General features: G+C 47.3%; 1 protein-coding gene and 1 long non-coding RNA gene across 3 annotated transcripts in view; one reads left to right on the forward strand and one right to left on the reverse strand.

Moving 5' to 3' along the window:
* Positions 1 to 4943: 4943 nt before the first annotated feature.
* On the reverse strand, positions 4944 to 8148 carry LOC136370664 (uncharacterized). The gene is made up of 3 exons (XR_010745222.1): positions 8009 to 8148; positions 7585 to 7646; positions 4944 to 5060 (listed from the first exon to the last, which is right to left on the reverse strand). It is a non-coding gene; the product is annotated as an uncharacterized lncRNA (long non-coding RNA).
* A 251-nt stretch (positions 8149 to 8399) lies between these two features.
* CAPZB (capping actin protein of muscle Z-line subunit beta) overlaps positions 8400 to 21903 on the forward strand; it is a 56148-nt gene continuing 42644 nt past the window's right edge. For both annotated transcript variants that reach the window (XM_066334409.1, XM_066334410.1), the window contains exon 1: positions 8400 to 8550. In XM_066334409.1, coding sequence (XP_066190506.1) covers positions 8548 to 8550 — 3 coding nt within the window. In that variant the 5' untranslated portion in view covers positions 8400 to 8547. The remainder of the gene's footprint in view (positions 8551 to 21903) is intronic.

The raw sequence follows: 21903 nt of genomic DNA on the forward strand, positions 1-21903 counted from the left end.
TCCAGGGGCAGCCACAGCTGCTCTGGGCACCCTGTGCCAGGACTCACCACCGTCACAGGGAAGAATTTCACCCTTGTATATATACATATATATTTCCTAATTTTAGAGGAAGATGTTGTGGGAAGGGTTCCCTCTGACTCCTGGGGCTGAAGCCCATCCTGCAGTGGCTTTGTGGAGCCAGCAACGTAACTGTGAATGTCTTCAAACCCACTATAATGAATTTTGTGTTGCAAATGGTGTGTAGGCTGCCTGGAAGGCATTCTCTGGAAGCCTTGTGAAAAAAAAACCCAGGGTGTTTGTCAAGTACTAATGTCCCCATTCATACTGTGAGGCAATTTTTAGCTGTGATTACTTGTTTTGATTTCTTCAAGTTCTGGCAGTTTTCTTTATCGAGGTGGAGGAGGCTCTGCTGCTTCATAAAATTAGAAGTTCTTTTGCAAGTCAGTTACAGATTAAAGCCACAAACAGAAGTGAAAAATTCTTGATGCTGACAAAAATTTCATTAAGCTATTGTTGGTTTAGGTCTTTAATTAATCTTAAAAATACAGCTGGTTTTGATCTAGAGTCACGATCAAGATTTTTACTTTTAATTGGTTTGGTTCAACTCCTTCACATATCACAGAACAATCACAATTAACCATTATTTTCTGTTCCTTATAAAATCTAAATGGCTTTTGAAAACTTATCTTAAAAGGCACATGGTTCAACTGAGCCCCTGCAGGTTCAAGAGGCTTCCCTGGAGAAGGCAGCCCTTGTTCTGTAAAGGGATCTTCCTTTTCTCTTCCCCCCCTGCAATTTGCTCAAATCAGTCTGCATTGCTGCATAGTTGGTATCCAAAATAGAACCACGCATCGGGTTACTTATAAAAATACCAACATGATCCAGCAGTTTTTTCCCCTGAATAGCTGCAGAAGTGCTTTCTGAAACCACTGCCCCAGCGGTGCCAGCTCCACCCTCCTGTTTCCAAACAGCTCTGGAAAATATCAAGAGGGGAAAGATAACTTGAAGCCTCCAAAATAATTCTTTAATTTTCATCCCGAAAATTAAATTCCAGAAGGCAGTGTTTAAAACCAACCCAGAAATGTGGTCTTCTGCTGGCAAAAACAAATGCTCACTGCAGGCCAGTGTAGTCTCACTTCACACTTACTCATTTTCAGGCTGTTGGGCTCCCTGGAAAATGCTGTTTTTCGGGATGGAGGAAGCAGTGGTGTGCAGCTGGATTGTGAGGCACTTCATAAAGGGTTGTGTTGCTGTGTCTCAATGTATCCTGACAGCCTCACCTCAGGGCCTGGTGCATTAAACCCTTTCCAAGGGGATGGAATAGTTCAGGGTAATTGTTTTGAATGTTCAGCTTCCTTTGGAGAAATCACTCTGCTGCTTTTAAATCCCAGAGTCACTGAGTGATCAGAGGGGGCTCTGGAAAACGTTATCCATTAAGGATCTAGAGCACATTCTCTGTACCCCTTCCCCACCCAAGGGAAAAATTAGAGCAGGAGGGAATGTGTCCAAAGACAGGCTTTCCTCTCCATTGCTATAGTTACTTGGCACTTAGACCCTCACAGTGCAGTATCAACTATTTATTATTGTGGGACTCCAAGGTGATGTTTAGAACATGCGGTTTTGAAAAACCTTTTTTTGCACTTTACAGCCCAGCATGTGCTGTCCCAGGATTCCTTCCCTGCCTTCTTCCCTCGTGCTCTCCTCTCCTTTCTTTCCAGTAAACAAGTGTATGAATAAATGGAGGAAATGAAGCCAGAAAGCTTCAAAATGAGCCCCATATTTCTCTGGTGGAAGTCAGCTTCTAGTCAAAGTTCCAACACAAGTTCAGACCTTGTGTCCCCACATTTGTTAGCACTATACCTGACTGAGTTGTGTATGGTGTTAAGTACTGCTCACTTGGAGTTAGGCACTGGATAGGTTTTCAGCAGAAGGCCATCAGATGAGGCAGAGGCAGGACTAGGGATCTCAGATGAATAAATACTATTATTGTTCTTCTTCAAAATTGCTGCTTCTCTGGTGTCCAGTGGAAGGTCCATGCAGAGGGCATGTCCAGGGCTGTGTCCAGTTCTGGGACCCTCACCACAAGAAGGACATGGGGGGCCTGGAGCGTGTCCAGGGAAGGGAATGGAGCTGGGAAGGGGCTGGAGCACCAGGAGAGGCTGAGGGAGCTGGGAAAGGGCTGAGCCTGGAGAAAAGGAGCTCAGGGGGGACCTTGTGGCTCTGCACAACTCCCTGACAGGAGAGGACAGCCAGGTGGGGACTGGGCTCTGCTCCCAGGGAACAGGGACAGGAGGAGAGGGAACAGCTTCAGGCTGGGCCAGGGGAGGCTCAGGATGGACAGCAGGAGGAATTTCTGCATGGAAAGGGTGCTCAGGCCTTGGCAGGGGCTGCCCAGGGAGGTTTGGAGACCCCATCCCTGGAGATGTCCAAGGAAGGCCTGGAGGTGGCACTCAGTGCTCTGGGCTGGGGACAAGGTGAGGATTTGTCAGAGATTGGACTGGATGGTCTTTTTTGGATGGGAGAGCTTTTCCAACAAGAAGGATTCTGTGGTTCCATAGCTGTATTTGGAGGTGAGGAGCTGCTCTGGAACTGCACCAGCCAGAATTCAAACCCTTTTCAGCAGAACAGACTTCTTTCAACTGTTACCTCTGGCTTGTCCATAGAGCAATATAAGGGGTTTTTTTTCAGAAGTTCCCAGCAAGTTTATTTTAAATCTTAAACCTTCCCCAGCATGAGAATATATCCTATTTTTTCAAAGAATCCTAAAGCATCCCTTGTGTCATTTCCCCACTGGATACTAATACGTTCCTGCTCTCCTCTTCTCCAAAGAATACACATGCAGCTTCCCCCATAGATTTAAATAACATGAATCACCTCCCACACATATATTTTTTATTTATTTTTCTGCCAAGATCTGCACAGGAAGGCAGCAGTGTAGGAGTTATCTGCTTGTCATGGTTGACATAGCCTCGGTGTGGGCCCCCACTCCCTGTTTCCTGTATTTCCAGAACAATTCTTTCATGTTACAGAGAGCTCAGAGCTGGGTGGGAACCTCCAGCTCTCAATCTCCACTCCGGTGTGTTGGCTTTTTCCTCCAAACATAAGCCACATTCACCAGACACTGATGCTTCTTTCTCTCTTTGAAAACCTTTTAGCTATCCAAGCAACAACAACAACAATAACAACAAAAAATCTGAGGAGAAAGAAACCCCTCCTCAGCAGGACTTTGCCCTGAAATGGGAAAGGTGCCAGCGACTCCATTAAGTCTCCTGTGCTGTCCTTATCGATTTTATGTGGACGGCAGTCGGATGCTGTGGGGTGAACAATCCTCTGAGGCTGAGCTGACTTGCATTAGGAGGGACAGCTTGTGCTGCAGTGAGACATCCTGCAGGCTTTCCATGGGGAGCACATCCACGTTAATTAGCACGTCCTGTGCCTGTGGTGATGGATTTCCACGCCACTTTGGTTGGATTCAGTGTGTGGTGCTGCTGGTTCCAGCTGTCAGGTATGGCTGGTTGAAGCACAACTTGGAAAAATGGGACAAGATGTGTCACAACTCGCTGTGCTAATTCTGCTCTAAGCTGCTTTTGCCATGAACATGAAGTTTGCCCCAAAAATCTCAGCAGGAAAGCACTTGCATGGAAACACTGACCTGAGGTTTTTGCCAACTCTGAAGTTCCAGGCAAAAGCAATGCTCTGACATTTCAGGCCTTTATTTTCTGTGGACTATTTTGTGATCACTTTTTAGACTAGTAGAAAGAGAAAAACTCCTTGTGCTGTATTGATGAGTTTTTCTAACGAATAAGCCCATTTAAAAAGTGCTATTTTTCAGCCTTTTAGTATTTTTTTCCATTCGTCCATGTCTCTGGCTAATTCTATACAGATTCTAACTACTGAACCGTGACCATTGTATTAAGAAAGAATCCAGGCAGGCCCTTACAATTCTTTTGGCTGGTATATTAGCAGGCTTCAAATGAAGTGCAACGTGTCAAGGAAAAAGTAAGGGAATGGAAAGTTTTGTTTCTTTCTGCTGTATTTAATCAGTTTCTCCTTGATTCCTTTTTAATGACAAGCCACAGACATTATTGCTAGTTAATGAGCAAGTTTGACAAGAATGTCCTCAATACTCTCTTAGCTCAGGCTAAAGACAGCTCCTGTCTCTCAAGTTTTCTGAGCTGAAAATACAAAGTTAAAGGAGCAGCTGCAAGCAGAGGAATAAACAGTGTCCCAGGCTGTGCAGCTAAGCAGGATGTGCTGGAACAGGAGGGATCCTGCCAGTCCTGCAGTCTATGGCCAGCTTGGGCTGCTGCTGGCTTTATCCTTTCCATTAACCAAAGGGGCAGATCTGCTTGGGTGCTGATGGAGTGGAAAAAAGTCTGCTTCAACATTCTTAGTGCAGGGAGGGGAATGCCTCAAACCTCACACTAAATGGGCGAGATGTTGTTTTTCATTAAATGTGGTATTTGGAGTTACTCATCAGTTCCTGCAGGAAATGGGGAAACTCTAAAAGCTTTTAAATTCCAAGAGTACACTCAGCAAAGCTGTTTTGGGTTCAGGAATGGGGACTTTTTTATTGTTTGTGTGCTATTTTGACACTGTGTACAAAGATCTCCATAGTGAGAACTATCTGTGGCTTGAACATAGAATTTCAAGACATTGGGTAGTGTTGTAGGTACCTTTTTCCTATATTAGTTTCCAAGAAACACTTGGTTTTGAGCCTCAAACCAAGTGATGCTGCTGTTTTACTGACTCTGACTAATAAAACCCAGCAAGCTAAACTTTACCATTGCTGGAAGACTCTTGCAGCAATAAATTCAATTTATGAGAACTCCTAATAAAAGCTTACATATCTTTCAAGTGCCATGAAAGAAAATGAGCAATCTGACCCACCTCCCCCCACCCCCCAAAAAAAAAAAAAAAAAAGAGAGAGAGAGAGAGAGAAGAGCTCAAAATGTTTCTTTCTTTATTAAAAAAATGACTATTCAGTGAAGCATGAAGGTTTTCTCTCAGACCCTGTTCCTCAGCATGTTCTCACAGTCACCCTTGGTCCTGGATAAATGCTGGAATAAACAAAATAAATAGCGTTTCACCACGCATGCAGGAGGATAAAATAAAAACCACATCGTGCTGGACCACAAATGCTTCAGGAAGTTCTGGCTGAACGTGAAAAGTACTTTGTAATGCTAATAAGTGTTTATCCTTTTGCTTCCTCGAATGTAATCAAATGTACAGGGAAAGCACATGGATTGTAGAGCTGCTGATTGCAGGATCAAAAGCCTTGTTATTAATTGCACATGAATCTGATGTTGTTGGGCCATTAAGATGTCAACTGACATCATTGTTTGCTTCCTTTGTTTATAGACCCTGGTTTCAGAGAGGGGTAATGCAGCCACAAACCCTTTGGGGTGCTCTTTCCATGGCAGCAGGTTTGGGAAATGCCTGAGGCACAGGTAACGCTCTTGGATTCATGGAATATCCCTGAATTTGCTGTCAACTCCTCCGCAAATCCCAGCAGAAGGTGGGCCAGTGGTGACATTCACTCCCCACCCTAAACTGCAGCCTGCCTGCCAGAGTCTGGTCCTACATCTTAATAAATAAACAACAAAAAAATCCCTGAAACATGCCTGCTATAAACAAGCAAAGCAAACAGCTGGTCCTCATTTGAAAAAAAAAAAAGATGTGACATCAATTTCAAAACGAATCTGCAGATCTCCTTAATGCAAATATTTTTAGGAAAAAAACAAAAAGCAGCTGTTTATTCTTCCTTATACCTATTAGTGGGAAAACAAAATCCAGGATGCTTGTATTTCTTCCACTAAGAAAAACATCCTCGTGGCCTCGACATTCATTTGGAGCTCAAATTGTTTGAAATATACTGAGCTGCCTAATTCTGCTATTGCTGTGCTGCTCCAGCAAGCAGCTAGGAGCTGTTCCTGCTCAAAACTAAAAGCTACTACAAGTAGAGTTGTCATTGAATGCTTTGCATGAATTTTGCGACAGAAAGAGGGAATTTTAGAACGGGCATTTTCAAGTTTATCAGTTTTGACCTCCCAGCCCTGAGGAGTACACATGCAGTAGATGTGTGGATCCCTGGAAAATGAGCGAATAATTTGGCCTGTGTAATGAACAGGTTTGCTTTTCTTAATTACTGCTGGGAGGCAGCTCTGAGGGAAATCAAGGACTGGAGGAGGATCTGGGGACTGCAAAATAGGAGCCGTTTGGGATTTCTGCATCTTACAAAGCAGGTTGGAGGAGGTTAGGCTGAGGAGCAGTGGCAAAGAACGGCATTTGGAGTCTCTTGAGCCTTCTGAGGTCATGTGGCTGCTCTCCCAGATGTGGAAGGATAATTTCCCACCTTTGGGTTTGTTTGGTACTGGCTGTTGATGGAGTTTTATGTGGTTTTGCGTTTCTGTAAAGTAACACAGCTCCTGTTTTTCCTGAGATCGTTCTACTGTTTTCTGTCCTCCCTTCCCGGGTTCATTTTGTTCCTGCGCTGAAAACATCACCGAGAGCCGTTCCGTCTGCACGGGCTCCATTGTGGTGCAAATTCATGAGCTGCAGTCCTGTCTCTGGCTGTTGTAACCCGATCCATGGCCAAGCTGTGCGCTTCCCTGGAAATCGGGCTTGTCCTTCGCAGACTGAATATTTGGCTGCTTTGCCCCGTTAAGTTAAAGAGCGGTCAGAGCTGTTACCTCCTGCCAGGTGCTGCTTGGCATGTGATAGAGGAACGTTCAGTGTGCGGCCACAAACACCGGCCATCATGTGTGAGTGACACGTCACAGCCTGGCCTGGGGCATCTTCCCCCGGGGAGGATGTGCCACACTGCTGCATCCAAGGGAAAAGCCGCCTGTGAGTCCCCGTGTCTGTGACATCCAAAGGAAAAGCTGTCTGTGACTCCCCAATGTCTGTGACATCCGAGGGAAAAGCCTCCTGTGGGTGAGTCCCCGTGTCTGTGATATCTGAGGGAAAAGCTGTTTGTGACTCCCCAATGTCTGTGACACCCGAGGGAAGAGCCTCCTGTGGGTGAGTCCTCGTGTCTGTGACATCCAAGGGAAAAGCCCTGTGTGATTGCCCTGTCTGTGACATCCAGGGGAAAAGCTGAGTGTGATTCCCGTGTCTGTGACATCCAAGGGAAAAGCCCTGTGTAACTCCCAGTGTCTGTGACATCCATGGGAGAAGCTGTGTGTGATTCCCGTGTCTGTGACATCCAAGGGAAAGGCCCTGTGTGACTCCAATGTCTGTGACATCCAAGGGAAAAGCTGTGTGTGATTCCCATGTCTGTGACATCCAAGGGAAAGGCCCTGTCTGACCCTGTGCTGGCGTTTCCAGCTCCTACAGCAAACTGAGGGAAGGGCTTTGGCTGCTCAGGGTCAAGTCTTCAGCACAGAGAGTCCCAGTGGAGGTTTTTTTGGATCCTGGCAACAAAACTGAGGTGAAACAAGGCCTGAAGTGTTCCACAAAAAGCTGCAGAGGAAGGTGTTGCTGGTTAATGAATCCTGATGTTTTCCTGGGATAATTGTCTTTTGTAGCTCTGAGATTCCCATACTGAGAACAAGTCAGGAGTCTGGAATTGGGACATCTTACCTGAAATCACTGCAATGGGAGTTACTCCAGTAGAAGGGAAAAATGCTTTATTTTTGGACAGCCTGAGAAAATAGAAATGCTTTATTAGTCATATACCCTGATTTTAGACATCCTGCTTTAGGTCACTTCCAGGGGACTGTCTTGGTGGAGGATTGGATTAGATGTGTCCTGAGGTCCCTTCCAACCCTAACAAATCTGTGATCCATCCTGTTATCCCTGTCACAACTGCCTGAGCCCTGAAGGCACCCAACTGTGTCAGCATCTGCCCGGCTTCCAGCAGGTACCTCCCAGACAATACCGAACACTTCCTTTTAAAAATAATTAATAATTAGCCCTGGCCTTAAGCAGCTGGAGGCTGCTTGTTTTTCCACATCACTTCAGACCTGGCAGATGCATTAACAGGCATGTGTAAAGTGCAGTTTACCTCTGTAAAAGCCAGCTTTAGGGTGTCGAGTTTACTACTCGCTACCTCTTCTGGGTGGCGTTTGCCATGCCACCCACCTGCCTGGTGCTGCCTTTCCTTTAAGCTCAAACCAGTGCGTTTAAAGTGTTTTAAGGAAGTGATGTTGTCACGCAGAGGCTCCAGAACCGACTGAGGGCCGGACCCGAGCAGCCGGCGCGGCCCCCTCAGGCCCCGCCCCCGGCCCCGCCCCCGGCCTCTGATTGGCCTCTTCCCTCACCCCGCGCCGCAGTTGGTGCCGCCGTCCGCTTCGTCCCCCCCGCGCCGATGGCGTGGTTCGCTCCGCCCCGCCCTCCCGCCCCGCCGCCGCGCATCCATACTTGGCGATGGCTGGCGAGCCGCGCGCTGATTGGCGGGGAGCGGCGCGGGGGCGGGGCCGACGGCGCTGACCCGGATGTTCACTGCCGGGCGGCGGCGGAAGCGGACGGGCCGCGGCGTCGAAGCGACAGGGACGGACCGGGAGGCGCCGCCGTTCTACCGCCCCGCGCACCCGCCCAGCCGACATGGTGAGAGCGGGCCGGCCCCGCGCCCTCAGCCTCGGCCCCCGCCCTTCCGCACAGCCCCCCCGCGCCACCCCCCGCGCCGACACCGCCCCCTCGCACCGGGGGGCCTCGCCCGGCCTCCCCCGGGCGGCGGGGACGGAAGGAGGGAGAGCCCGGGCGGTGCTGCCGGGATGCAGGGAGGGGTGGCCCGGCCTAAGGGCGCCGGCAGGGGGGCTATGGCTGGTGGAGGCTCAGCCCGGCGCCCCGCAGGGGCCCAGGCACGGGGGGCTCACCCGGGGCTCCTCTGCCCGGTTACTGCGAGCCCTCTGGTCCCGGTACCGGGCGGTGTTTCCAGAGGAAACGCTGTAGAATCCCACAGGGAGCGGTTCCGCTTAGGCGGAGAACGGTACCGCCCGGGGTATTGCGAAGGGCGCGGGTGCAGCGGCGTCTGGGAGCGCCGGGCCCAGCCGCTGCCGCTGCTGTGCATCAATCCAAGTTGTCTCCCACCGGTTGGAAGCTGGGCTCGGTGCTGAGTGTGCTGAGATCTCACGGACCCTGCGAAACACAGGAAAATCAAGCGCCGCCCGAGCCGGGGGTGCTACAGCCGGGGGTGCTGCTGCTTCACAGGGCTGAGAACTTTTCTTTTCCTCAGGGAACCTCCAGTTCCCTCAGCCGTGTGGAATAATCTCCATTCGCTGTGTTTCCCGAGTGGATTAGCCCGGGGCACAAAGCCTTTCGATTTAGCCTTGGTGCTGTGTCAAGGGAGCAGCCTCCATCAGCTCCTGCCCGGGGCGCTGAGGAGAGGAGCTGGCCCAGGCCCTGCTCTGCTCCCTGCCTTCACGGGCTGGGGCTTCTCCCGAGCCTCCTCAGGGATGGAGTCACTGCTGGGGAATCACATCACTTCGTGCTGTTGGGGATTTGAGATTCAGGTTTTCCAGCAAGGCAATTCAGCAATTTTCAAATGTGTTTAGTTCATAAAACAACAACCCAGACTCAGACTCTACAGCAATTTAAAGGCTGTTTAACCACACAAGTGTAATTCTTTACTTCTTGCCTCCATCTGTAGGAATTTCAGAGGCAATACCTTACGTTTTTTCTCTGGAGCTGGAGCCACCTGAATAATGCAGGATAAAGGATTAATGTCAGGTGAAAGGAAAGGAACAGTTATGATCAAAGTTCTGTTCCTTGATGGTTCAAACAAGAGCAGGTGCTGTACCTGAGTCCTGGCAGGACAGAGCATCTTATTCCAGCTGTGGACCTTATCTTAACACAATGAAATCTGTATGTGTGAGACCTGACTCTGGAATCTCAAACTGGGATTCCACCAAACTGTCCTAACTTCTGCCACTGCAAAAATCCTCACAGGAAAAGGGTTCAAAGAAAACAAGGAGGCCTCATGTAGAATAACAACAGTGGTACCAACTTCTTTGAAGGGGATGTAAAGATGTGCTGTTAGGAGAATCCAGTCAGGGTTTAAACGTAACTGTCAGTCATTTGGAGGAGGTAGAGCACAAATCCTTTGGAGATTTCCTGAGTGTTTTGTTGCCTTCTGTTTTCTTCATGTTTAGTCATGGAGACCGCTGGGCACAGGAGAAATTTGGTCAGAACTTCCAGCACTATGTGGTGGTTTTCAGTGTTGAGTGGACTTCAGGGATGAACCTGCAGCCTCCAGTTTCAGCTCATGTGTAAACCCAGTGTTTAGGGCTCTTCCAGGATCTTTACTTTTAGTGGTCTGAGACTTGAATACACAAGTGGAGCATTGAAAGGATGGCATGGCCCTTTCACTGAGGAGAGCAGTTGGTGTGGTGCAGGATGTTGGGTCAGACACCTTCCTGGTAGCACAGGGTGACCAGTGTCTGAGTGGAGCAGAGATGGGAACCTTGGTCTCCTTGGAGAACTCGGAGCTGTGCCCACATTTCAGTCAGGTGCTCGGGGAAACAGGGCAGGGCAACACATGAAGCTTGAGAACTGCCTGGATGGATGGTGTCTCCTGTGCTGAAAACAAATGGAATGCACCTTTCAGGGCAAAGCAGGACTTGGGAGAGTGGGTCTGCTGAGATTTCGGGGACTGTGGGTTATGGAGGGATGGAATCCGGTTACTCTTTGTAAAAATAAACCCCTTCCTTTCCAGGTTATGTAAACTGGCCTGGGCATGTTAGCAAGGATTTCTTCTGCTATGCAGCTCTGGAGGAAAAGGAGGACAATTTTAGTAAAAGTTATGGTTTAATCATCCATAAATTCAGACTGTCTAGTGTAGTGCTGGCTGTGCATGATCCACCTAGGATTTGTGAGACAGATAAGGAGCAGTGAAGCACAGCCCAGGGTGTGTGATGTGACAGTGACACCAACACAAACCTCGTGTGCTGCTCAGGGTCACTAATATTTTCAGGATAGGAGTTGTTTGTCTGGAATCAGAGCCCATCTCTAACCTGGTTGTGTCCCTTTTGGACCTCCACCATGTGTTATGGGGATGTGGAGACGTTTTCAGTATCCACAGCAAGTCCTTTGCACCCTGTGCCTTCCAGGAAACACCAACTTCAGCTCTTTTGTAGAGTCTTTGTTTTATTAGGCAAGCCAAGTGTGTGAGCTTAGCTAAATGTTATCTTAAGCAGCAAATTCCCAAAATTATCAAGTCAGAGGCTATCACTGGGATAGGGAATACTGCCATTGCAGTGATGCTTAATCTTGTGGTTTAGTAGGGAGGGAAGAGCATTCACAAGCTGAAGTTGTTCAAACAGGATTTCCTCATATGGTAAATATATATGCTGATATGGGACTAGTTGACATCTGGGAGTGAAACAGAATGAAAGTGCAGCTCAGCTCTTTTGGGTGACTATTTTTAGTCCTTATTACTGGAGTTGAGTTGAGCAATTACTTTCTTTGGGAAAATGACAATGCTGCCCTTCTCAATTTCTACTTCCACAGCTGCCAGCTTTGTATCCATCCCTTGACTTCCCTGGGTGAAGGATGGCTGGGGAACATGGGTGGCCCATCATCATCCAGCACTTCCCAGTGCTCTGTGCTGGTCCAGTTTGCTGGTGGTGCATCAGAGAATCATGGAATGACTTGATGTGGAAGGGACCTTGAAGCCCATCCCATTCCATCCCTGCAGGGACACCTTCCACTGTCCCAGGATGCTCCAAGCCCCATCCAGCCTGGCCTTGGACACATCCAGGGCAGCCACAGCTTCTCTGGGCACCCTGTGCCAGAGCCTGCCCACCCTCAGGGGGAACAATTCCTTCCTGAGATCCCACCCATCCCTGCCCTCTGGCAGTGGGAAGCCATTGCCTGTGTCCTGTCCCTCCATCCCCTGTCCACAGTCTGTCACCATGCCTCCTGTCAGCTCCCTTCAGGCACTGGAAGGTCCCAGTTAGGTCACTCCAAAGCCTTAAAATTCCAATTTAGACTTGGGATACTTCTGCAGACTCGATGGGCAGTGCCAGTGCCCGTGTTTGTCTTTCTGCCCACCCTTTGTGAGGATGTTTGGTCAAATCCAAGGAGCTCTTCACATCCAAAGTAAACTTGTGGAGAAGTATTTTTGCTGCCATTTGTCCCCTTTGAGCTGGTTCACACTGTGATAGATGCTCCTCAAGGTAAAATAAAACTATTTTCAGTGCCTGCTGAAGGGAGCAGTTTTCCTGGAGAAATGTGAGGTTCTGAAAGGTGCCTGTACACAGTTTAGGGCTATGGAATCCCAGGAGAGTTTGGGTTGGAAAGACCTTTAAAGGCCATCTAGTCCAGCCCCCTCTGTGGGCAGGGACTCCTTCACTAGAGCAGGTTGCTCAGAGCCCTCTCCATGCTCAGCCCTGTTTTTTTACCCTACTTTAATCCAATATGCTTTAATAACTTTTTTTTTCCAGGTGAAGGAGATGTTTACAGAAGATACTCAAAAGAGATGCTGATCTTCTGTTTTTGTCAATGTGTTTTAGACAATCACTTTATAAAGTGATTGATAAACGGATTTTTAAAGTGCATTATAAAAATTCCTCCTTTCCCACTGATTGATGCTGGGAGTCCTGAAGAATTTAAAAAGCCTCAACCAAATAAATCTTTGTGTCTCTCCTTAATGCAAGGAGAAGGTTCCAAAGCTTGTGTATGCTTTAGTTCTTCCTAAGCCTTTTCCATTTCCATGAATAAAGGCAAAAAAATCTCACTTAAAAACGTGGGATTCCAAATTTGAGTTTCTTTGCACCACAGAGGCTTCATCCCTGAAGGAGTAATTAATGACCAATACAAGCTTTTCCCAGGCTTCCTGCTCTCTCTAGTTGGGCTTTAGCCCAAATTTTGTTTGCTGATAGGTTGTGCTAATTAAAAAGCTTCTCTAGCTTGAAGATCAAGAGCTCAGGCCATTCCACTGGGGGTGTGGCCACTTCAAACTGGAGTATAAACTGATCTTTTTCTTCATCTTTGGTGTGATGCCCTCTTAAATATTTAATAGTCCATGACTGAGGGGTTCCTGTGTGAAGTGACCAAGTACTGCAGTGGAAACCTGGTTAAAGTGTGACTGAAACACTGGGAGAGTGTGAAACTCTTGAGCTGAATAATTCAGGGTTCCTGGACCTGATCCAGTGGCCCAAATTCACTTATTAGTCCTATGTCCTAAAGCAGGATGGGAACAGATGCTTCCTTACAGGTTGTCCTGGGAAGTTGGAGCTCCTGGCAGTGTGCTAGATCAGACATTTGCTTTTGAAACTTCCTTGGTGGGGCACGAGGGGGAATGTGTTATTGAGGAAGTTTTGAAGGCATTTCCCTGTTGGTTGAGCTGAGATGATTTATTATGGGAGGGTGGATTTGAGAAGGGCCTTTGCTTGTTTCTGAGCTAAATTATTGTCATTCTCCTCTGTAATGTCAGATGCAGTGGAACCCTGTCCTCCTGCATTTTTGATACAGTGGAGTTTTGAGTGAGGAATTGAAAGCAGGATCTATTCTGTTGTTCTATGCCCAAGATAACCTTCTATTTAGAATGACTTTAGTTGCATTAGGTAATACCTGGTGCTGTGTTTCCTGGAGTGGTGGTCTGAGCCTTGGCACCAACCAGTAGATTAATTTCCTTGTATTATCTGGTGCTGCTGTTTTGCCCTCGCTCGCTCTTGTAAGCTTTAGGAGGAAATACACAACTTGCTTTGAGCTCCTGCTCTTTGTGCCACACCTTCCAAGCTGGGCTGAAGAATTAGGAAATGGATTTGCAGGCACTTGACTTATCTGGCTGCCCTGCTCATAAGTTGCCTACTTTATTCCTGCTCTGTGCATATTAAAACCTCCCTAGTTTATATATTTCATCAGTGCACCTGCATTATTTTCAGTGCAGGGTTGGTTTGGGAGCCCTGGCTCTGGGTTTAGCCCCTTGGGACTTGCCTCCAGGTGTTGCAGCCGTGCTGCAGAGAGTGTCCTTCCCTGAGTCTGAAGAGGATGTCCTCCACAGAAAGTGGAGCCGAGCCCTTTCCTGGTGCATTGACTTGGAATTTCAGTCACGTCCTTGTGGCAAAGTGGGAGTGTTACGAGCCTGGGTGAAAGCAGAACTCAGGATCTCACCATTTTAGCAGCATCAGCTGAAACAGGACTGAAAACAGCACTTAAGTAAGGGGATTTTGTGTGGAAGGAAACATGTTTGAGACTGCACTGAAGACAGAAGCTTAGTGGTTGCCTGAAGCCACCATAAATAAAATACTCTTTATTCTCTCAGGGAATTTTGTTTGCGTTTCTTCAGGTGATATTTTCTCTCTTTTCCATTAGTCAAACTGCTGAGTTTGAAAGTGATGTCCTGTTACCTGCCTTCCCTGGACATTTTTGCCTCTGTAAATACCAGGAATCAAAAAGCTTCTGCCAGCCCAGGCACTGGGGGCCTGGCTGCCAGCCTGGGCTTGCAACCTGAGACAGGCTCAGGAAACAAGAGATGGGGCTTTTTGGTGTGTTAATTCAAGGGAGGAGAGAGCCTTGAAATGGAGGAATGAGGTAAAATATCAGCTGCATTGTGCTGACTTCAGCTGTATTTACCCACCAGATCCTGTCACCCTGTAGATCCAGGGGTCACCCAGAGAGCTTTGGGTGTAATCTTGGCTCGGTATTGATGATGCTCCACTGGGTGGTCAAAACCAGCTTCACGTAGCCCTGAGTCCAGGCAGGACTAACCCAGGGCTTGGTGAGGTGCAGACTGGGCAGTGGAATAACTGCTGACTTCATGTGAGAGTGAAGGAGAAAGGTGACAGGGCTGGAAGCTGGCAGTGCCAGGTGAGCCCTGCTCCCACAGAACATGTCCCACTGCTTGGGTTGATGATTGCAGAGCCTGTGTGGGGCTGGGGCTGCCTCCAGGTGGGATTTTGGGGTAGGGCAGGCAGGTTCCAAAGTGGCAAGGAAGGCATGGAAAAACTGCAGGGGTAGGCAGGTCTGGGAATTACAGCAAAGGAAGGGATGCTGGGAGGTGTGGATATGTCGTTAGGTGTGATATTCCTGTGGCCTATAGGTATAGAAACCCAGGAGCTTCCTGGTTTAAAACTTGAATTCCTGGGACAGAACTGGACTGTTGGGAGCTCTGCAGGGCAGTCACTGAGGTGTGTAGTGCAAGACCCAGCAGAAGGCATATTAACCTACTTTTTGACCTTTGAGGAATGGGAGAACTTTCAGGGAAGAGGGCTAATGAGAGATCCTCTCTGCTCTCTGCCTTGCCAGGAATCCAGTTACTTGCCAGAGTTATCTCCTGAATTTACAACCCTGGCTGCAGCCTCCGGGAGCTGGAAAGTGCTGAGTTTGCATCTGAAGTGGGGCAGCTGTAGGCTCCAAGGAGAGCTGGGATAGAGCAAATCTGAATTTGGGATGTTGACACTTAGTTCTGCTGTGAGTAAGCACAGGATGTTTGCTGTCACCTTCAGATACAGTGCATGTTCCCTGCTGCTCTGCAGTGTGGATTTTCTCAAATGCTTTTGATGTGATTTCTCACAAAACAGAATTTAAGTTGCAGTTGACTGGAAGGAGAACCTGGATCTGTCAGACCACGACCAACTTGCCCAACTTAGCTGTTTCTGCAGGAAAAAAACTTCTCCATTTCAATTGAGCAGTTCCAAACCTTTTGTGACCAGGCTGATTGGAACGTGAAGCAAACAGTGCATAGAAGAGAAGAGCATTTGTAAAGGTCATGGAGCATTAGCAGGATTAAAAGAAAGCATCAGAAATGACATGTTTGTAGATGGTCAGGATGGCAAATGGCAGCGTTGCATCTCAAGAGCTGCTGTGTTTGTAGTAATTATGGTTTCAATCTAAAAAATAAAAGAAGTGACCCCTGTAAAAATTAGGCAGCCCTTCTCTGGGGATGGATTTGGGCTCTTCCTCAGAAGATTTGAGTGGAAGGCAGGAAGACTGTGAAAAACAGGTCACCAGACTTGTGAACCTGCTGCAGTGGGTGAATTCAAAACCTTTTGGGGCACAAAGACTTGTGTTCATCTCCCCTGGTAGTGAACCAGGTGTTGCAGCTGCCTCATGAAGAGGTTGCAAAATCAGGCCGAGTTTGTGTCACTCAGTGCTGTGCTGTAACAGGTTATTTACATTTTGTTTAGCTAAGATTTCCTGTCTGTAGTTAGAGCTAACAAAGAAAAGGTTATTTTGTGTGAAATTGAAACTTAAAATGGGGAAACCCCCCCACTGTGCAGTAATATTAGTTGTAAAACCTACTGGCAAAGTTGGTCAGGTCTACAGGCAACTTCAATGTCTTTAATCCATTTATTAAAAGTTAGACATGTTTTTTATCAATCTGTGCAACTTTTATCTGTAGCCCCCACTTTCCTCTTTCATGTGGGGCTAACAGATTGCATAGTCACTCACTGCCACGATTTATTGGGAAGTGACTTTTTGCAAACTTTATGCTTCACAGGAATTCTTGGCACCAGATGAAAGCCAGTAAATTGCATTGTCATGTTCAATGACAAGTTTAATAAATAAAACATTGTTTCTGTTACCCAGAAGACAAATGCTGGTGCAGAAATCATTAGTGATCCTGGCAAAAGGTCAGGATGAATAGCTCTTCCCAGAAAGCCTTGGTGCTGCTCCATCCTGCTCTAATGGTGCTGTGTGATGGCTCTTTTCCTTGGACACATGGTGGAGACTTGCACTGGATTTTTATAAACTAAAGTGGTAAGTTAGTTTTGAGAGTAGACACAAGTATGTGCCATCTGGAAATACATCCTTGCTGGGAAGGAGGTGCCAAGGAAATGTTAATTTTCCCTGTGTGCTGTGCACCTCTGTAGATGTGCTACCAGGGGCTGCATCTGGTCAGAAAACACCTGCAGGGCTGGAAACCACCTGCAGAATGTGCTCCTGGAGATGCTGCATCCTTACTTGTAAGCAGTTAGGGAATTACAGGCAAGTGCCCTGCTCCAGACACTATCAGGGGTTGTAGTTGCTTCTCCCTGGATGTAAAATGTTTTGACAGCTGGTTGGTCCATGAGATTAGGCTGCAGGCAGCTCTGGATTATTTAGAAGCTCACAGATGGGAGTGCCTTCAATATATTATAACTCATTTGATCATTGTTTTAGAGTTGAGCTGGCGTGTTGGGACTTGTCCTGTGGACAGAGAACTGGTTTGGAGGTGGGAAGGAGGAAGGGAAATCAGGTAGAGCTGATGGATTGCAAGGATGCTTGGAAGAGCTGCTGGAGGCTAAAGTGATAAAGATTTGGCAAAACACTGATCCTTGAGCTTGTCTGGAGGAGAAGATCTCTTTGGTAGCTGCCCCTAGAAGCCCGTTGCTGCTCCTTTAATCTGTGCAGGATTTGCCATGGCTCTGTTGGCAGCCCGAAATGGTGAGAAGTATCTGATATCAGCAGCACTCTGGTGCCAGGGCAAGTGAAGCTGCCTCACTTCTCTCCTACCCATGGATTATTTTAGCTCCCCTGCATGAGGCTTCAGGGCAGATGTAGGAGTTACTTATTCCTAGAGAATCTCAAAAGAGGTCCTTCTTGTCCCTCTGAATTTCACGTGTGTTCCATTCCTGGAGCAATGGAGGACAAAAGCTGCTCAGGGTTTCTGGGGATATTTGCAGTGTGTACAGCACTGAGACCTGAATTCAGAAAACAAGTTGTGAGAGCATGTTCAGTCATTAATTGGAGCTAGAACTGCTATGTGCTCACTTGTACTTAAAAGTTAGAGCACAGCAGAATAAAATAAATAATGTGCAGGAGGATGTCTCCAGGGAGGATTCGCTGACTCAAAGGCTGTGACGTGACTTGTACAATTGCTCTGTAAATAAATACAGATTACAGGGGACCTGGGGGAGACAGTACAGCAGCTTCTGCTAAAGCCTTCCGATCCATCACTTCTTGCTTTTATTTTAATCTCTAATCCTTCTCACTCAGTCTTCGTGGAACCAGTGGTGTCAGCACTTGGGCTGTTTGGTCGTGACCGCAGCAAACGGGGCTGAGCTCGTTGCTCAGAGTATGACGTGGTCAGAAGTGTTTGAGATAATAAAAGCCACTGGATCTGTCCCAACCAAAACCAGACAAAGGTAAAAGCAGCTGAAGAGAAGGAGAACGAGGTCTGCACCAATATCTTGGTTTTTAATAATCTTTGACCTTTTATGACTGTCCATAGCAGAGCCTGCACTCAGGTTTTATTACCTTTGATTGTTTCCTAAGTGTGCTGTTGCTGTTTCTCCCCTAGCACACCTTGCTGTCACGGAGCTGTGATTTATGAATCCATTACAAATAGTTTTAGATAGGATCTGCCAGAGGAGGGTTAATAGTCAAGGGAAAAATAATGTGGAAAAACAGATTGTGAGGAATGTGTGCAGCTGATGGAAACGTCATGAGTGCGGAACTTCTCTGGGCTTTCCCAGGTCAGACAGTTATTCCCCTTCCCATCTAATATCCTAAAAAGTGAATGCTGACAGCTGAGAAGGGAACCCTGCAACTTAACATACTACTGTACTTTTTATTACCCATGGGTTACAATAATTCAACCCTTGCTGCAGCTTCTAGCAGTAATATTATCCTATTGTGTAATTGGAAAAGGGAGTCTTCTGCCCTTGGAGCTCTGGAAGTTGGCAGGGATTAAAATGACAAGCAGGAGGGGAAGCTGGGTATCTGTTTCAATTAAAAAAACTTAGTGTTGTAGTACCACAAAGCTGAAACATTAGTCAGACATTCCTGTTGGGAGAACTGACAGGAAATAATGTGATTTACAATCTTGGGTATGTCTGCAGCTTGAAAGGGAGGAAAAAGTCGTTTGCTGGTTGTGTACTTCAGGCCCTGGATTAATTTACAGAGATATTTGCCTGCAGACTGACCAGTGATCAGAGTGATCTGATATGTGGTTGCTTTGAATTGCATGGCACTGAGCAGATGTTCTGGCTGCACTGTGTCTCGGGGTATTTACCTTAGATTTTTGCTGTTTGAACATTGAGATGCTCCTTGTACTTTCAATTTGGGTAACCTTTCAGATGCCAATCCTGAGTAAAACTTGCATGTGAAGTGTCTCCAAGGTGTTTATCTGTTATATCAGGTGTGTGGCTTTTTTGTCTGCAGTAATTTCGAGGTCCCCAGTTGTTCTCAGCTGGATCACTGGGGTTGCTGGTGAAAAGATTTGGTGGCCCAACTGAATTATTTCCCAGAAAAGGCTAAACTGGGTGAAGCTCCCAGTGCTGTAGCACTGAGCTGTCTCAGCTCTTGGCTCAGGAACTTGCAAGTGAGGTTAATACAGAAATAGAGCACAGAAGTGAAACCAGCCTGGGTTTCTGTTTGAAGGCACTGCCCAGCTCTGTTTATGCTCAGCAGTAACAGGGTCAGATGAGCAGGAGTTCCCCAACAGAGGTGTGAAGGGAGATTCAGTCCACAGGGCTGTGGATATATGGGAGCAAATTCCTGCTGACTGAAAGGCCAGGAGCTTTAAATCAGGTCTTTTACCTCCTTTCAGGTGGAGTGGCCTTGGGATGGGAGAGCTGCAGGTTTGTGTAAGGCCTCCTGGAAGATGGGGTATGGGTTAATTCTCAGGTAACTGGCAGTGGAGAACTGTCCATTGCCAAACTTGGGAATAAAGCCCGTGGATTTCTCTAAGTGTGTGTAGTCAAAAGCACATGTAAAGATATTTTAAAAAAGCAGAATAGCAGTGGTAAGTCATCGGGGTGCTGGTGTCTGTTGAAAAGAGTAAACAGGTGCCACTTCACCGAAGTGTTCCTGTGTCTGCTAGAGCTGGAGAGGCTCTGGCTGTGTCTCCTGCAGCAGAAGAGCTCAGTGATCAGGTGCTGTGCTGTGCTGGGGTGCTGCAGCCTGCTGTGGGTCACTGCCAGGGCTGCAGCTCGGGTTTGGTGCCGGGGGCTGGGCAGGGGCAGCTCCTGGCTCCCAGGTTTGTGTGGTGTTGGGTCAGCTCCTGTTTGCTGGTGCTTCCAGCACATGGTACCCTGAGCCCCTCAGCCCAGGGAGCTCTGGGCTTTAGGCAGGTGTCTATAGTAACTACCTGGGTTTTTTTTGTTTGTGTTTTCTGCATTGAATGACATCTGCCCATACTCAGCCTTTAAAACTAAGGTGCACAGCTGTGCCCCTTTACAACTACACATTTATACTTTTTTTTTTTTTTTTTTTTTCAGCACTGTTTTTTCTGATCTGAGCTTTAACACAGAGTACCCAATGACCAGTGATCTGTGGCTGTTGTGAGAGGGTTTCTCTTTTGGAAATAAGCTAAATACAGCAAAGAGGCCAAAAAGAAGAGGAGGTGCTGACAAAGGAAGCTGTAAACTAAATACTACAGACATCCTCATAACCTTTTTCCCTGGGGTAGTGCCATAGGAATGCTCTAACAGGTGCTTAAGTGGAGATTCTAGATAGGCAAACATCTTTAAAGGAAACTTATTAAAGAGCTTTCATCTAAGCTAATATTTTCAGTCTTTGAGATTCCTATGATCTCTAAATCCTTCAGTGACTTCAGCTGTAATAAAACTTCATTTAAAATTTCTGTCTGAACTCCCTGCTCCTCCACAGGAGGTTCTGGACTGGATGAAACAGGAATGGTGGAAAACGACCTCCTGTCAAGTAAACACTAAGCTCATTAAATCCTGCAAGCTCAAAGAGCTTGGCTTTGGGAGCAGCCCAGCCTGGAGACAGCCTGACTGATCACCTGCTCAGAGAGCAGGGCTTCAGGGGCATCTTCTTGGATAAAGGCAACAATTCCATGGAAATGTTTTGTCTGGAGCTCTGTTAAAAAAACTGGTCTTCAGTGTATGATTTTACAAAAGAATTAAGCAAGTGGAAGTCCAGGACAGGTGAAGTTTTGAGAAGTAGGTGGGGTTTGGAGAGGTACTGACACACGTCCTGGGTTCCCCCAGAGCACCTTCCTCTCCCACAGTTGTGTGAGGGCTTTGGGGGGTTTCAGCACCACTGATCCAGTGCCACTGTCACAACTGCAGTGGCAGCACATCCCTGGGATGTGCAGCATCTCTAAAATCACTGTGCTGCTGGTGCTGGCACTGGGATGTGATTCCTGTCTCTCTGTGTCAGTGGCTACAGCTGCTCCAGATCTTCAGCTGGGCAGAGGCGGGGTTTGAACCAAAGGCTGGGTTTGACCACACACCTTTAAATCTTTTAAAGATTTAATCTTTCACCTGCAGAGAAGGAACCAGGAGCGAAAGATCCTGGTTCACTTCCCTGTTCAGTTCTGAAATAGGTCATACCAGATGTCTGCAGTACCCCAAGGTACCACTTGGCTCTGTAACCTGTCAGCTTGCGTTGCCTTTTTGACCATTCCAGCCGGATTTATGCGGGATTAAAGGGACTGTATAACCATGGATTTAGGGACACAACTACAGCAGAACCTGCCTTTATTTTGGTGCTTTGAGAGATCTGCTGGCAAGCTGTTTAATTACCTAAATGTTCTGCAAGAAGCTGAGGAGTCCTGCTGCTCAGCGTTGCTTTTACCTCCTGGATAGCAGGGGAATACACTGTACCAGGCACTGTGTGTGCCTGCATATTCTTGTTTTTCCATTGCACACAGCCATGGATGTCAGCTGTGTGTGAACCCCCTGGAGAATCTCTGCCTTAAACAATCCTGCTCGTGTGTTTTACAGCTGTTGTTGAATGTATTGGGTAAAAAATGGTCACTCCAGGTTCTCTTGGTTAATCCATAAACACTGCAAGTGTGGATTGTCCTCCATGCAGTGTATTTTATTTTCAGTTTGCCTCCCTGTAAAATACTTGCTCTGGGGTTGCAGCTTTAGTGGTGGTTTTTAATATCCTCCCCTAGACTTTTTTGTCTTTTAAACAATTCCAGCTGATAGAGGAGGACAGAGCACTGCCCTAAGTGTTCCCATGATCCACAAGTGAGGAGCACGACCCTGTGACAATGTGCCAGGTTTCCTCCTGGATGCAGGAGATGTGGAGGTGTGGGCAATACTTGGGAAGAGAGAT

This window comes from Sylvia atricapilla, chromosome 22, assembly GCF_009819655.1.
Source record: "Sylvia atricapilla isolate bSylAtr1 chromosome 22, bSylAtr1.pri, whole genome shotgun sequence".
Taxonomy (NCBI): domain Eukaryota; kingdom Metazoa; phylum Chordata; class Aves; order Passeriformes; family Sylviidae; genus Sylvia; species Sylvia atricapilla.